Source organism: Triticum urartu, chromosome 5A (genome assembly GCF_056163025.1).
Source record: "Triticum urartu cultivar PI428250 chromosome 5A, HENAU_Tu73, whole genome shotgun sequence".
Classification (NCBI taxonomy): domain Eukaryota; kingdom Viridiplantae; phylum Streptophyta; class Magnoliopsida; order Poales; family Poaceae; genus Triticum; species Triticum urartu.
The window spans coordinates 618,955,647-618,971,620 of record NC_141877.1 but is presented as its reverse complement, the minus strand read 5'-3'; the positions used below and the strand labels follow the sequence as shown (position 1 = coordinate 618,971,620).

At 55.8% G+C, this 15,974-nt stretch overlaps 1 protein-coding gene and 2 pseudogenes across 1 annotated transcript; 2 read left to right on the top strand and 1 right to left on the bottom strand.

Annotated features, from left to right (window-relative positions):
* The first annotated feature begins 79 nt into the window (after positions 1 to 79).
* LOC147973420 (UDP-glycosyltransferase 91D1 pseudogene) lies at positions 80 to 1,841 on the top strand (annotated as a pseudogene).
* Positions 1,842 to 3,449: 1,608 nt separating this feature from the next.
* LOC125511101 (DUF21 domain-containing protein At1g55930, chloroplastic) lies at positions 3,450 to 6,448 on the bottom strand. The gene has a single exon (XM_048676388.2). It carries the CDS (start codon positions 6,431 to 6,433, stop codon positions 4,262 to 4,264), a length of 2,172 nt encoding a protein of 723 aa, XP_048532345.2. The 5' UTR covers positions 6,434 to 6,448; the 3' UTR covers positions 3,450 to 4,261.
* LOC147973419 (uncharacterized) lies at positions 3,671 to 4,055 on the top strand (annotated as a pseudogene).
* Positions 6,449 to 15,974: the final 9,526 nt, after the last annotated feature.

Genomic DNA, 15,974 nt, shown 5'->3' with positions numbered 1-15,974 from the left:
GATTTCTTAGAATCATTTTTGAAATGACTAACAATAACACCTCGCAGTCCACAAAAACACCTCTTCTCAAACATAGTTGAAAAGACTAATAAAATAAATCAAGTAAAATGCGAGAACAAGATACACCGCTACAGGTGAGGCCGAGTAGCACAGTCCTACTTGACCACTGCGGCCGGGCGTGGAAGTAAGCGTCGACACTCGACACTACCCAACAAATACACGGAATCTCATTTCGCCAAGTCCACCGCGTGAGCAGAGCACTGAGCACGAACAGAGAGCACCACCAAGCTCCCGATTCTAGGCCACGCACCGCCAAGTGGACGAGCTAGCAACCTCCTGATCTTCGCCATGGACGACGCCGGATCATCATCCTCGCCGCTGCGCGTCGTGATCGTCCCGTGGCTCGCGCTGGGCCACCTGCTCCCGTACATGGAGCTCGCCGAGCGGCTCGCGTCCCGGGGCCACCGAGTGTCCTACGTCTCCACGCCGCGCAACCTCGCGCGCCTCCCGCCGCCGGCGCCGCGCGTGGAGCTCGTGGCGCTCCCGCTGCCGCGCGTGCACGGCCTCCCCGACGGCGCCGAGTCCACCAACGACGTCCCGGCACACCAGCGGGAGCTCCACTGGAAGGCCTTCGACGGCCTCGCCGCGCCCTTCGCGGAGTACCTGGCCGCCGCGTGCGCCGACGAGGCCACGACGCCTCACTGGGTCATCGCCGACACTTTCCACCACTGGGCCGCCGCCGCCGCCCTCGAGCACCGGGTGCCGTGCGCCATGCTTCCCCCGACCGCTGCCTTGATCGCCACCGTGCTCAGTCACAGCCAGCCGTCGGAGCACGACGGAGCGCGCGCTCCTCCCCGTTATGAGCAAGAGGGGAGGGAACCGATTTACAGCAACCATGGCGTGTCGGGCATGTCCATCATGCAGCGCTTATTGTTGACAAAGGAGAGGTGCACGGTCGTGGCCATCCGGAGCTGCGTCGAGTGGGAGCCCGAGTCTTTCCCGCTGGCGGCCACGATCCTCGGCAAGCAGGTCGTGCCCCTCGGCCTTCTGCCGCCCTCAGCCGATGCAGCCCGCCGTGCCGCCGCCAGCGGGGCAGAGCACGCCACCGTGCGCTGGCTGGACGCGCAACCTCCCGGCTCGGTGCTGTACGTGGCGCTGGGGAGCGAGGTGCCGCTGCGCGTGGAGCAGGTGCACGAGCTGGCCCTCGGGCTGGAGCTCGCAGGGACGCGCTTCCTCTGGGCTCTCAGAAAACCCAGCGGCCCCGGCGCGGCCGCCGTCGATGCCGACATCCTCCCTCCTGGTTGCCAAGAGCGCACGCGTGGCCAGGGGCTGGTGACCACGGCGTGGGTTCCCCAGATGGGCATCCTGGCGCACGCGGCCGTGGGCGGGTTCCTGACGCACTGCGGCCGGAGCTCGCTGATCGAGGGCCTCCTGTTCGGGCACCCGCTCGTCATGCTCCCAATCTTCGGCGACCAGGGGCCGAACGCGCGGCAAATGGAGGCGAAGAAGGTGGGGCTGCAGGTGGCGAGGGACGAGGACGACGGGTCGTTCGACCGCCATGGCGTCGCGGCGGCGGTCCGGGCCGTCATGGCTGACGGAGAGGCCAGGAGGGGCTTCGTAGCAGGCGCAGCGAGGATGCAGGAGGTGGTAGCCGATACAGAGCGACATGAGAGATACATCGACGAGTTTGTGCAGCAGCTTAGATCTTACTCCGCCGCAGGTGCAACGAACTGATGACAATTTCACTACTGCCAAATACTAAATCAGTAAAATCGTTCCAGATTACTTTGGAAACCACACATTCAAAGAATTAATCGGTGGTGCACTGATTCAAGTTCTTATACAGGAAACACATTCAAGTGGTTTCTTCATATGCATCTTACTCAAGTTGTCTCTAGTCTTTAATTTATTCTGAGAAAACAACCATGGGAACACACAAAGTTCAGGAGGGATTTTCAGTTTCAAAACAACAGGAAGGTAGAGATAGGCGTATAGTTGACTTGGCGGTCATCTGAGACACCCTGTATAGTTTTATTAACCTCATTGGCAATATGATACAAGTCCCATTGCTGGTTGACCAAAGGAGCGGTGACCAACAATCCTCCAAAAACATGGTCATGTTACCTTCCAGCGATACCCTAATATGACAGCTTTGGAGGCCCAGATGACCCCTTTCCAGATGAAAGAAGCACAAGTGTCTTTAAAACAGACTACATTGGGTTTAGTATTTGCTACTGTACAAATCATCTACAATAAGTTGTGGTGCCCTCGAAATCATTCCACATGCAGTTGGCCATTTGAGTGTTGATCATTTCTAAAGCCCATTTGAGGAGTTTAAAAAAGGAGAGTACGTAAACAGGGATACTCGCTAAACAGGAGTAAGAGTAAGCATGACAAAGTTCAGTCTAAACAAGTCTAAATCATTGCTTCCCCAAGCAATCACTGTGACATGCCATATTTTTTTGCTAAAACATAAAAGAAAGGCCATCAAGGCCTGGAGCTCCATCAGAAGAAGAACAAAAAGCAACATCTTTCACTTCCTCCTCGGAGAAAGGTGCATCAAGTGAATTCTTTTCCTTAAGTTAACTTTTCCTCTTCTCTAAAGAAGTCTTCTTGGGGATGATATGTGAGGTCTGTTCTCAAAGCAAACAAGATAATCAGTTGCTACTTCTATCGTCCTCCACTTCAGTTACATTACAAGGCCCTCATGTCTCGCTAGTTCATGGATAGGGTTTTCCTCTCCCTTTGATTAGCAAGATGTACTTGTATCCCCCTAGAGAAAATATCCATCCCTAGATCTCTAGCCTTAGTTTCTTCCATCACCCAAAGATGAAAAGCTATTTATTTCTATAATAACCTCCTGAATTCTAGCATGATCTACATAAGACACATAGGATATCATAGATTTATATCTAAGAGATCATACTCCTCCAACATACTTTTCTTGTGGTCTCTCATTGCAGACTCTATGTTAGCACCCCAACCCATTTATGCTTTCTTAAATTTTCTTACTTTAAATTATTGCCAAACATCTATAGAGTTGGAACAATCACAGTGACTATTCCAAGCTTCCTAATAGTTTCAAGAAGTCAGTCCTAGCCAACCACAATTTCTCAAACTTAAACTAGATTTACCTAGGTGTCTTGTTATACGCAGGTTCCCACAGAAAAAGTGACATGATCACTGCCAAGCCTCCAGCAGCAGATAAAGGGAAAATAGCATCTAAATTTGTGGTGCAAAAGATCCTATCAATCCTAGACATAATGAAGTTTCTCTGGTTGTTAGCTCAGGTAAACTGTCTACCAGATAAGTGAATGTGCATGAGAGACCAGATATCTACCCATGCATTAAACCTATCACGTCATTTAAAATCCAGAGAGTCACTATTCTTATCAGATTGATATCTAACTAAGCTAAAATCCCCACCTATAACAGTAGGAACATGGCACTCAATGAACAGATCATGCAATTCAGTTATGAAAAGTTGGATCCAGGAATTGACTTATTTTTACGAGCTGCACCACAACAAAACTTGCTGGTTAAAAAAGTACTCACAATGCTCTTCCCCGCTGCCACCACTAAAGCCCCACACACGCACACAGAAAGCAGACCAAAGTAGCCAGACAAACGAAAACTCCACCAACTCAACACGAGAGCAGTCAATCATCGCATGTCTCTTCATCAATCATCAATGGGGGTGCATGGCAATGAAGGCACGCTGATGTTCTCCTCCATCGCGCTGCTGCAGCAAAGGTTCAGCGAGCTGGAGAGGATCAAGGAGAAACAGGAGGTCAGGCTTTACCACATACTCGCCCTCGCGGACCCGACTTCACTCACATTGTCAGTAACAAAACCAGAATTGAGTGGAGCCGCCGGTCAGATGATTCTTCCACTCAGAGCTGCTGCATCCATACAGGCCTCTGTGTGGCACTACTGCCTTCTGTCCAGTCGTGCCAGCCACCAAAACTGCTTCGGAATGCAAAACCATCCAGCTCGGCAGCGATTCACTCACCGTGGCCCAGCGAGGCCTACAAGCACGCGTGCAGCGAAGTTGATGCCTGACACCTCAGTGCACCTCTAGATTACTACTAATGTTACTAGAAATGTTGTCCTAAGCTGTTAGCCTTCGCAGTCTCCTCGGTGTTACTGTCGCTGTTTTCCGTAGCCTATTATGTTTTCCCTCTTTTCTCTTCTTCGGTTGTATGTTGCAACAAGGGCAGGAGGTTGGTGAGCTGTAATTATTGCCAGTAGTACAATGGTGCTAATTGTTTACTTTGTTACCTTGTCCCACAGAACTGCCAGAATCTTCTAGCTCCGCACTATCATCTGAGTATGAAACTAGCTCTGCAGGACAACCATTTTCTGTTATATCAGGGCACTCATCGTCATCATCGCTGTCGGAAGAATTACCAGAGTCCTTCTTCTTCCGTTTGATAATCTTTTTTGACATCAGCCGGTTGACACCCTTGTTGTCAACGTCTACACATTCGCTGCTTATTGGCTTGAAACATACTTTGCTGACCTTTCTTGCGTTAGCTTCAAGTATCTCAAGTTCATAAGCTTGAGTTGCTTCTCGTTCATCTTGGTGATCAGATCCTTCGTCCTGATATTCACCATTCTCCTCGCTTTTATCCCTTTCGAGTATCACAAGCATTTTCCCACCTTCTTCTGGTATATAGCCAAAGGATTCACAAACAAAACCAGACACGGTCTCATACTGATGGCCCTCTGGTATTTTAACACCAAGCTCTTCAGAAAGATCGTCTATAGATGTGTTTGCATCGACAACAAATGTTCCATCTTCCAGCATTACTATATTACCTGTTTTCTTCTGGATTTCCTCCTTTGAATCATTCTCATCAAAGATTTCACCGACTATTTCTTCCACCACATCTTCTAATGTCACAATACCAATCGTTCCACCATACTCATTGAGGACCACTGCCATATGAACCTGCCTGATCCGGAACTCTCTCAGCAGGTTCCAAACGGACATGGAATCTGGGACAAAGTATATAGGCATATGTGCGATTTCCTTCACAGTGATGTCCTTCAACTTCTCAGCCTCTTCAACATATTCAAGCATGTCCATTGCATATACAATTCCCACGATATTATCTATGCGCTCCTCAAATACAGGAACTCTAGAGTACTGGTGGGTTTCCCATAGGTTTTTGAAATCAATCAGTGTTGCGGCTGCATCAATTGCAACCACATCTACCAAAGGTGTCATCACCTCCCTTACATGTGTGTCTTTAATCTCGAGCACATTCTCAATCATATCCTGCTCGTCTTCTGCAATTGCACCACTCAACTCCGCTCCCCGGAGCATTAGCTTCAGTTCATCTTCAGTCACATATGGCTCACTTCTTCCTTTAAGGCCTAGAAGCTTTAGAATTCCCATGGATATAATTGTAACAATACGCCCAACGGGGTACAGGATGATTGAAAGCCAAGCGATTGGTCTGACCACAAACCTGGCAACTTCTGTGGCATTGTGGACTGCAACATTCTTGGGTGTGATTTCTGTAAGAAGTAGAACGGCGACAGTCATGACGCCTGTTGCTGCACTGACACCTGCTTCACCGAACATTGCTGTGGCCGCCTCGGTGACAATTGCCGTTGCGCCAATGTTAACCACAGTTGTGCCGATGAGTATGGTTGTGAGGAAGCGAGTGACATCATTTCGGAGCATTTTGAAGACGCCGTTCTCGGGTTCCTTATCGGCCAGCTCACGGACCTTCCAGGGCCAGAGCGTGGTGATGGAGGTCTCGGCCATGGAGAAGAAGGCGGAGAGGCCGAGTAATAGGGCGAGAATAAGGCCCTGCTCCCTGAGCAGCTGCAGAACCTGCAGCACCGTGGGCCAACTCCCTCGCAGTCGCAGCGCCACCCAGCCGACCACATCGGCCGCCTCCACCGCCGTGGACGCCCCCGCGCCTGCTCCCGCCGCAGCGGCCCCCGCGGCAAGCGCCCGATGGCACCACACCGCCGCCAGCGCGCTGCAGATAAGCGCCACCGCGACCCTCCTCGCAGCCGCCAGCCGGCCGCCCGATTCATCCTCAGCCTCCGCCGCCAGGGGAGGAGAAGCCGCCGGCCGGCCCGATTCATCCGCAGCCTCCACCCCCAGCGAAGGAGCAGCTGTCACCCGGAGGGAAGCGGGCGTGGGGACGAGCAGGGAGCGCCTGGCGACGCCGCGGAGCCACGGGTGGCAGGGGGAGGGGGAGGCGGAGCGGTACGGGGGCTTGGTGGGGGCGCGGGGCGACTGGATCTGGAGCCGCGGGAGCCTGCTGCCGGCGAGGAGCAGCGAGGCCGTGGAGGGGAATGGGGTGGAAGGGGTCGACATGGCGCCGGCCGGCGGCGGAATTGTGAGGTGGATTGGACGGGCGGGGGCGGAGGGTGGTTGCGTGAGGGGACGAAGCGAGGATGATGCCATCGAGCCGGAGGTGCGGGGGTGGGGCCGGCGGCCGGTGCGCAACAAACCTGGCCACGTGGGCATGGGCCGGCGCGGCATGGACGTGTCGGACATTTGTAAATGGGCTGCGCCGTGACGGCCCGAAGGCCCGGCCATGGGGATCGGCCCGGCACAACACAGCTGCGGGCCGGCCCATGTTGCTTTTCAGCTTTGTGGGCCATTTCAGCCATCCGAGCCTTTTATTTTTATTTTTATTCTGAAAATTCTAAATTAAGAGGAAAATGTTGAAAAATCTAAAATAATTAAGAAAAATACAAAAGAATCTCAAAAGAGACAAAGTGTCATATGAATAAGTATTTAGCTTTATTAGTAGATGTCTCATTAAAACATTCTAGGTAAAACTCCCCTTGAAGCAGAGTACAAAGCTTGCTCAAAATTACAAAAAGAAAATAAAATTACAAAGATTACAACTGATCTTCTAGTTGTTCATTGTCTAGCTAAAGATTTTAGAACATGGATGTAGATCTGTGCTATGTGTGGTGTGTTGGGCTCTTTGTCTGACTAGTTTCCCATCTTTCATGGTCATTAGTGTCCTAACCATATTAATTGTGAGATTGGTTCCTCTCTCGCTGAGTATTATTCCAATTAGAATGAAAGCAGACTCCAATGATACCATTGAGACGAATACACTTAACACATCTTGTGCTAATATGTCAATCACTAGATATGTAAGCTTGTGGTCATGCCACCACTGCAAATGTTGAAGTCATCATCATTTTTTTTACAGGGAAAAGAGAGCTTTATATATTACTTTGTACCCAGAGTACTGTCTTTCAAGATTACATCAATTATACTATAAGGCACCCTGCCCATCACAAAAAAACTGCCATTAGCTCTACCATAAGCAGCAAGTTTATGAGCAGCCTCGTTGCTCTCTCTTCCAATCTTTGTTATTCTCCAAGATGGAGAATTCTTCAGCAAGTCCAACGAATCGTTGTAAGTAGCCCACCATCTTGGCAGGATCACAGAATTTGCATTGAGGGCCTCAATCACAGCTGCGTAGTCTGTCTCGAACATCGTCGGACCAATATATACTTTTTTCCAGAGCTCGCATGCCTAAAAGCATCGCCTACCCTTCAGCCTCTTTAGCATCACTGCAATCAGGAAGGGTCCAACCCGCACTAAACAAAATCTCGTCATTGCTATTTCTTGCAATGATTTCCGCCGCAGCCAAACCCGTACCAACAATAAAAGATGCATCAGAATTTACCTTCATAGAGCCAACAGGGGCCCTAGTCCAAGCATTGGATGCATGAGGACTAAACTCTCGTTTCGCTCTAGGCATTTCAACCACAGGACTCTTGCCCTTTAAGTCATCCGTTGAATTAATGCCTCCCATAAGATAGTTCCAGTAATTAGACAAGAAGATGACAGATTCGGCGATGGAGACAGTACCTTCATGATGCACAATGCCGTCGCGTAAATACCAGGCTCTCCATAACAACAACAAAATCTTATCTCTGGAGGTGCTGTCACATTGGCTAAGTAACATCAACATCCAATCAGGACCGGAGCAAGTGAAACAATCTTCTTTCAGCAAAGACCATACCCCCCCTCATTGCTTCTCTGAGAGCTCTAGCTTTAGTGCAGCGAACAGTAGCATGGTGTGCATCCTCAAGCTCCCTACCACAAATATTGCAAATGCTATCATGTTCCAAAGTCCTCTTCAATTTGTTTTCTTTTGTTGGTAAGGAATCAGTAGTGGCTCTCCACGCAAATATTATGACCCTGTGGGGAATGTGTGCTTTCCAAATGAGGTTCCAAAGAGACTCTCTTCCATTGCCGTGGCTATGTGATGTTTCTTCCCAGCTTGTCCTTTTTTTAGGTTCAGCCCCAGTTTGTAAGCGCTCCTCACCGTAAAGCAACCATTCTTTTCATAATTCCAAGCCAGCAAGTCATCAACAGGTCTTGAAGGTATTTTAATTTTGCATATCTCAATAGCATCAAAATCATGGAATAGACAATGAACCAAAGGCCTATTCCATACATTTGTGTTTGGCATAATCAATTGGTTCACCCAATGAATTCTGCTTCTGCTTTTAAGGGACAGGACCGACATCCCCTCTTGGCGAGGGATCCAATTATCTCTAAGAATCTTGTCGGATTTCGGGTTCCGGCAGACCCTTGAGGTTTGAACACTGGGGTGCGCGCGGAGATTTCGCCTCCTACCTACCTGCACCCCTCCGCCTCGCTAAGATCTAAGCTAAGGAAAGAACAACACAAGAGACACAGGGTTTATACTGGTTCGGGCCACCGTTGTGGTGTAATACTCTACTCCAGTGTGTGGTGTGGTGGATTGCCTCTTGGGCTGATGGTGATGAACAATACAAGGAAGAACGGTCTCGCGAGGGTCTGTTCTTTGCTGGGGGGACGAACTGCTAGGAGGAGTTCAGTCACCCTTCTCTCTCTCTGATTTCGATCCGATCCTTGATCCTCGATCTCTGTCTCTAACCTTCCTTTTACCTCGAACCCGAACCCCCGAACCTTGTGGGTGGTTGGTCCTATTTATAGGCAATGGCCCTGGGCCTCTTCCCAAATATTGAGCAGGAAGGGCGCCAACAATTGGCCATTTTGAAGGGGAACATCTAGTACACTTATCCTGACTAAAGTTGGTCCTCGCTTGCACAAAGCTCTGGTGGTGACGCCGTCTTGGGCTCCACGATGACCTCCGTCTTGCGGTCCTCCTGGTCTTGGTCTTGTTGCACCGAAATGGCAACCTTTGCCTGATGCCTCGATACTCCGCGGCTGCGCTTGCCCCCTTTGCACCAAAGGGGAAAGGAGGACACTGCGCGGGCTGGCGCCCGCCTGGCGCCCTTGGTCGTCATGGCTTGCGTCACGGGCACCTCGTGAGGTACCCCGCCTTGATCTCTCCGCCTCCTCGCGAGCCAGCCTGGTGAGGCCGTGCCTGAGGAAGCTCCGTGTCGTCCGCCCCGCGAGGCTTGGCCCCTCGTGAGGGTCTTGGGTCTGTGTTGATGAAGATGGGCCGTGCTGGGCCCCCCTTTGAGCCACGCCGCAGGCCGCAGGCAGGCAAGTCTGGGGACCCCCGTTCCCAGAACACCGACAGTAGCCCCTGGGCCCAAGGCGCGCCCGGACTTGGCCGTGCAGGGAGGCGGAAGGGCAAGAGCGAAGCGCCGCGGGCCCTAACAGCCTGCGGTCTTGGGCGCCGCGTGGCGGTTGATTGGACGTGGGCGTCTCCACTTTCCCATGGCGCCTCGGCAACTGCACGGATTGGACAAGCCCCTACATGCAAAGCGGGTCATGATTACCTGCGATCGTGGAGGTCGGCAGTTGGCCTTCGCCGGCCATAAGTACGGAACGGCGCGCGCCCTTCCAGTCCATCCCTTCTTGCTTCTCCTTCTTCCCGGTCCTTGCTCCGTCTTGTTGCGATGGCTCCGATCCGCCAGTTCTCGAAGGCAGAGAAGGGAAAGGCTCCCCGAGAGGAACCAGACCCGCTCCCGCCAAAGAAACGGCTCGCCCTCCGCGGCCCGGACGAGGGGGCCCATCAGGTGGTGTCGAGGCCCTGGTGCGAGCGGGCACCGCCGGGGTTCCCGCGTCCCTTGTACGCCCACATCGAGGGCCCTGAAGGAGTTGATGCTGATCGCCACGGGCGGCGCCGCCGTCTGCACCGACGGGTCACGAAGGTGTGGGTCGTCCCCCCTGGGGTCCACACCGAGGGCTCCTCCCGAGAGTTCGTGCTGCACGCCGCCATGCCTCCTTAGTCTTGGATTCGCCTTCCTCCCTTCTTCGCCTCCATCATCCCGCAGGGAGAACTCCTAGAGCTTTGGCTGCAGCACGCCGGTTGCAGCACCCTCGCGACCGAGGCAGAGGTCGCGGTCGTCGCCCCGGGTGAGGTCTTCATGACTCAGGGCTGGAGCGAAGTCGCCCGGGTTTGCAGGACAAGCGGCGCCTTCACGATCCACTTGGAGTACGACGGTGCTACGGTGATGTTCTTCAAGGTCTTCGATGCGAACGGGCATCGGCTGGAGTGCTGCCCCGGGAGAGGTGGCCGGGACCCTGCTACAGCGAGGACTGGGCCCGCCGACCGCTCCCTTGGCGGCTCCTCAGGCGGCGGAGGCGTCGAAGGTTCCAGCGACTCCGGCGAGCTCTTCGTGACTCCGGGGACGAGCGACGACAGCTATGAGCCCCCGAGCCGGCGCCGCTCCTGGAGCAGGGCGGGCTCGTCAGGCCGTCGCTGCCTCTGATCTGGATGGGGTTGGTGCCGGTGCTTGACGGCCCACTGTTGATGATGGCGTCTTTTGCAGGGGCGCGCGTAGTTAGCGTCCTTTTAGGATTTGTTCCCTGCGAGGAATCAAAGACGCGTCCCGTGGGGGCTTGTAAGGTGCATGTGATCCTGTTTTGTTAATATAACCCTTGTCGTAGAATTGTGCGAGTTGCTCATTCCGTCTTGGCTCAGTTCTCCCTTTCGAACCTCACGAGGGCTTGGTGCTCTGCGCCGGCAGGTCCCAGTCCCAAGGCGGCTTCAGCCGTCGCTGGTATGCCAGGTGGTGATGCCGTGGTCAAGGCCAGGAGGTGAGCGACCCGGAGTCCGGTAAGAGCCCCTGAGTCGCGATGCTCAGGAGGTCCCCTTTGGCGCTCAAGCAGCCGTCGTTCGGTGAGAAAGGAGAGCGGCGTCGCTAACACGGGATTGCATTAGGTGCGGGGATGGTGCCACGGTAGCTGGCGCTTCCGGGTGGTGACTTATCTCGAGAATCAGGGGTCGCTCTCTGGTGTGTCGCCGGTTCCGTGCATCGGCAGGCGTGAGGCTGCTCGGCGAGGTCCTCGCGTGTCCCTCCCCTCTCGCCTTTGCTCCCCTTTCTGCTCTACGTCCTCGGGTCCCGGCCCTCGAGCGAGTCTCAGCCGTCGCTGGTATGCCAGGTCGCGATGCCGTGGACAAGGCCAGAGGGTCAGGGCTGGAGAGCCAGTAGGAGCCCTGAGTCGCGATGCTCAGGCACCCCCCTTTAACGTGCAAGCGGTTCGTGCGGATGAGAGTGAAGGAGACACCGCAAGGGCCTCGCCTGACGCGGCTCCTTTAGGAGATCCTGTAAACCCATCATAGAAAGAACGAGGGGTTGCCATGACAATTGACAGTCAGCCGTTGGTTGCTTCCGAGAGGTGATGAGGCACTGAAGGCTTGACGAGGTAGCGCCATGCGGGGCTGCTGCGGCCAGAGCTCAGCCATTCAGGTTTGTCGGCGTTGCAGGGACGGACCCATGCGCAAGCGTCGTGCCGTTTGGGAGCAGTTCCGTCAGTTGGCGTCAGTTGAGCGGGCAACTAGGTCAAACACATTAGCCGCGAAGGAGTGGATTCATTCAAATAGATGCTGGGAAGGCGGACATCACTGGGTCAGGCCCGAGCGACTTGGGGATGATGCGGCCTGAGGGGCGCCCCCAACAAGGTAAGCTAACAATATGAAATAAAAAGGGATACATGCCGCAGGGACGGACCCACGCGGCCTGGGAATAATGCAGCCCTGGGGGAGGGCGCTCCCAGCTGGAAATGAAACTTGAAAGATGTCACCTGATGATGTTGATGACGAAGGACTGTTGGTGTAGCAGACTCGGTGGGCTGCGGAAGCCGATCCTCACGAGCCCCCAGGCCTAGGGGCCTCGGGAGGCTCCGGAGGCGCTGGTGGCTCCTCGCGGACCATCTCCATCTCCGCCAGGGCTGCGGAACGCCTGGCCTCTTGTGCCTCCATGATGCCCCTCATGAGGCACTGGTACGTGGCAGCCGCGTTCGGTAAGCCATAAGGCATGCGAACGTAACTGTGGGGTGGACCTCTGCAGTGCCCCACTCGCGAGGGCCAGAGGCGCTCCGGAGAGGCGACTCGATTGAGCCCTGGTATGTCGATGTAGACGCGTAGCCCACCATCCTCGCCTGGATGGGGAGCCACTGCTGGTAGGCGGCGGCCGCCTTTCATGACTCTTGACTCCTGTAGCTCCTGAATGGCCTCGCTGACGAACTCCTGAGGGTCTAGCTCTCTTTACCTTACTCCTTCTTGAGGGAAACGTGCTTCGAAACACGCCTCCATGTGGTGCCCAAGCGCCTCCCTCATGACCCTAGCAAGGTCGGTGGCCCTCCAGGGAGAGCCCCCGAGCCCTGCCTGAGGAGGGCGCCGGGCGCGCTTTCCTATGCGATGGAAGGAGGTTCCCCCTGGGCAGGCGCGGGCCCAGAGGGGCCTGCCTCCTGAGGGGCCGGGCCGGACGATGTCTTCTTCTTCTTGGGGGCGGTCTCGGGACGTCTCCTGCTTCCGCGATCCGGGTCTTCCAGTGACGCGACCTGAAAGGCTCGCTCCAGGGAACACACCGCGTCCTTCTCTTCACAGGGCATCGTGATGACTCCGCCACTTCCTGGCATCTTGAGGACGTTGTAGTCGTGGTGAGTCACGGCCATGAACTTGGCCAGCGCCGGGTACCCAAGGATGGCATTGTACGGCAGGTGAATGTGAGCGACGTCGAAGTCGATGAGCTCGGTGCGGTAGTTGTCGCGTGCCCCGAAGGTGACAGGGAGGCGGACCTGCCCAATCGGGACCGTGGAGCCGTCGGTGACTCCGGAGAAAGGCTTGGTTGGCAGAAGCTGGCTGTAGGGCACTTGGAGATTGTTGAATGTTTCCACGGACAGGACGTTGAGCCTTGCCCCGCCATCGATGAGGGTCCTGGTGACCACCACGTTGCTGATGATTGGGGAACAAAGCATCGGGAGGACTCCGGCTGTAGCCGCACACTTGAGCTGATCTGCTGAGCTGAACGTGATGGCGTACGCCGACCACCTGAGAGGGCGCGTGGCTTCGAGCTTGGGGAGGACTGCATTCACTTCGCGGGCGAACTGCTTGAAGATGCGTTGAGAGGCTGGGGCTTGAGCCCCGCCCAGGATGCAGGCGATCGCGCGCGGCTCCTGGAAGCCCCCAGCCCCCTCGTCCTGGTGGCGGTCCTCGTTCCTCCTTGGCTGCGGCGGCAGCGGAGGGAGGCCTGCGTTGCCTTGTGGGCCATCCTCGCGAGGCTGATCCCTCCAGTCTCCCTCGCGAGGCGGATCTTGCCAGCGATCCTCGCGAGGTTGATCGCGCCACCCTTGGCGCGGGCCACGGTCTTCCCAGCATCCTGCGTTCCTTCCTCCTCCTCGACCGTAGCCCCGGTCACCGCGGTCGGGGCGACGGCCAATCCTTCCTTCTCGCACGGCTCGGAGCTCTTGACATTCGTTGGTGTTGTGGGTGTGGAGGTCGTGGTACACACAGTATCGACTGCCCTTGGGAGGTTCGGGCAGATCTCTGCCCCGCTTGGTGTCTGGTTCTGCCGCGAGCACGGCAGCCCCCTTGCGCTTCACATCCTTGGCCTTGGGCTTCTTCTCTTCTGGGTCTGCAGCAGGCAGCTCGAGGAGGGAGAGACGCCCTTCCTTGGCCCTAGCGCACTTGGTTGCCAAGTTGAACAGCTCCAAGGAAGTGCACATGTCTTCATGCATCGCCAGCTCCTCCTTCATCTTGACATCGCGCACGCCGTCGGAGAAGGCTGAGATGATGGCCTCCTCAGTCACCTTGGGAATCTTGAGGTGTGCGTTGTTGAAGCGCTGGATGTACTTCTGCAGGGTCTTCCCGGGTTGTTGCTTGATGCGGCGCACGTCGCTCACGGCGGGTGGCCAGTCGCGAGTACCTTGGAAGTTGGCGATGAAGCGGGTGCGCATCTCGTCCCAGGAGGCGATCGTGCCTGGGGCCAGGTTCAGGAGCCAGGTGCGGGCCCCGTCATTGAGCGCCATGAGAAACCAGTTCGCCATGACCTTCTCGTCTCCGTTGGCAGCTTCGATGCCCAGCTCATAGAGCTGGAGGAACTCCGCAGGGTCGGCCGTGCCGTCGTAATGAGGAGGCAGGTCTGGCTTGAACTTGCCGGGCCACGCGACGCTGCGTAGCTCGATGGTGAAGGCACGACAGCCTGCTGTGGCCACAGGAGGCCTTGGGTGACGGAGAGCTTGGTCTTGCATGTCCTCACGCGCTGTAGCTGGGAGCAGTGCGGGGTCTTGGCGTGCGGGAGCAGGAGCATGGTCGTGACGTGCTAGAGCAGGGAGCGCCCGGGCAGCTTCTTGCGGGCGAGGGACTTCTTGGCAGGTCTGCTCTTGCCGCGCTGGCACCTAACGGAGCGGGTTCCGCCCAGGGGCCACGCGCCTTGGAGCCATGGCGCCTTCTTGAGGAGGAGGCGGCCGGGGCGCCGCCGGAGCCTCGTCGCCCGCGTGGGGCGGGGTGCGGTGCAGCGGAACGGACGGCGCAGGAGAGCCCCCTGCGGTGCGGACGAGCTCGACAACGCGGTCAAGCCATTCTTCGTAGACGTCGTCGACGGGACGGTAGCGCAGGAGCTCGTTTGCCGCGATGAGCGCAGCTCAAGCCTCCATGGGTGCACGGAGCGCGCGGGACGAAGAACCAGCTGGTGTGAGCGAGGGAGTAGCGGTGCGGTCGTCTTGCCGCACTGACGGATGCTGAGACGATGCTTGCTGCTCGTCCCCTGCCGAGCTGGTGGCGGCGTTGACGGCAGGTGACGGGGAACGGCGAGGACGCCCATCGACAGGAGCCGTCTGGGCGACGCGGGAAGCGAGAGCGGCCCGACGCTCGGCGCGGGCCCGACGAGCGTCAGACATGGGTGCGATGGTGGGAGGAGAACGGGGTGGTGGAAGACGAATTCCGGCGCACCCCTACCTGGCGCGCCAAATGTCGGATTTCGGGTTCCGGCAGACCCTTGAGGTTCGAACACTGGGGTGCGCGCAGAGATTTTGCCTCCTACCTACCTGCACCCCTCCGCCTCGCTAAGATCTATGCTAAGGAAAGAACAACACAAGAGACACAGGGTTTATACTGGTTCGGGCCACCGTTGTGGTGTAATACCCTAATCTAGTGTGTGGTGTGGTGGATTGCCTCTTGGGCTGATGGTGATGAACAATACAAGGAAGAACGGCCTCGCGAGGGTCTGTTCTTTGCTGGGGGGACGAACTGCTAGGAGGATTTCAGTCACCCTTCTCTCTCTCTGATTTCGATCTGATTCTTGATCCTCGATCTTTGTCTCTAACCTTCCTTTTCCCTCGAACCCGAACCCCCGAACCTTGTGGGTGGTTGGTCCTATTTATAGGCAATGGCCCTGGGCCTCTTCCCAAATATTGAGCGGGAAGGGCGCCAACAATTGGCCATTTTGAAGGGGAACATCTAGTACACGTATCCTAACTAAAGTTGGTCCTCGCCTGCACAAAGCTCTGGTGGTGACGCCGTCTTGGGCTCCACGATGACCTCCGTCTTGCGGTCCTCCTGGTCTTCGTCTTGTTGCACCGAAACGGCAACCTTTGCCTGATGCCTCGATACTCCGTAGCTGCGCTTGCCCCCTTTGCACCAAAGGGGAAAGGAGGACACTGCGCGGGCTGGCGCCCGCCTGACACCCTTGGTCGTCATGGCTTGCGTCACGGGCACCTCGTGAGGTACCCCGCCTTGATCTCTCCGCCTCCTAGCGAGCCAGCCTGGTGAGGCCGTGCCTAAGGAAGC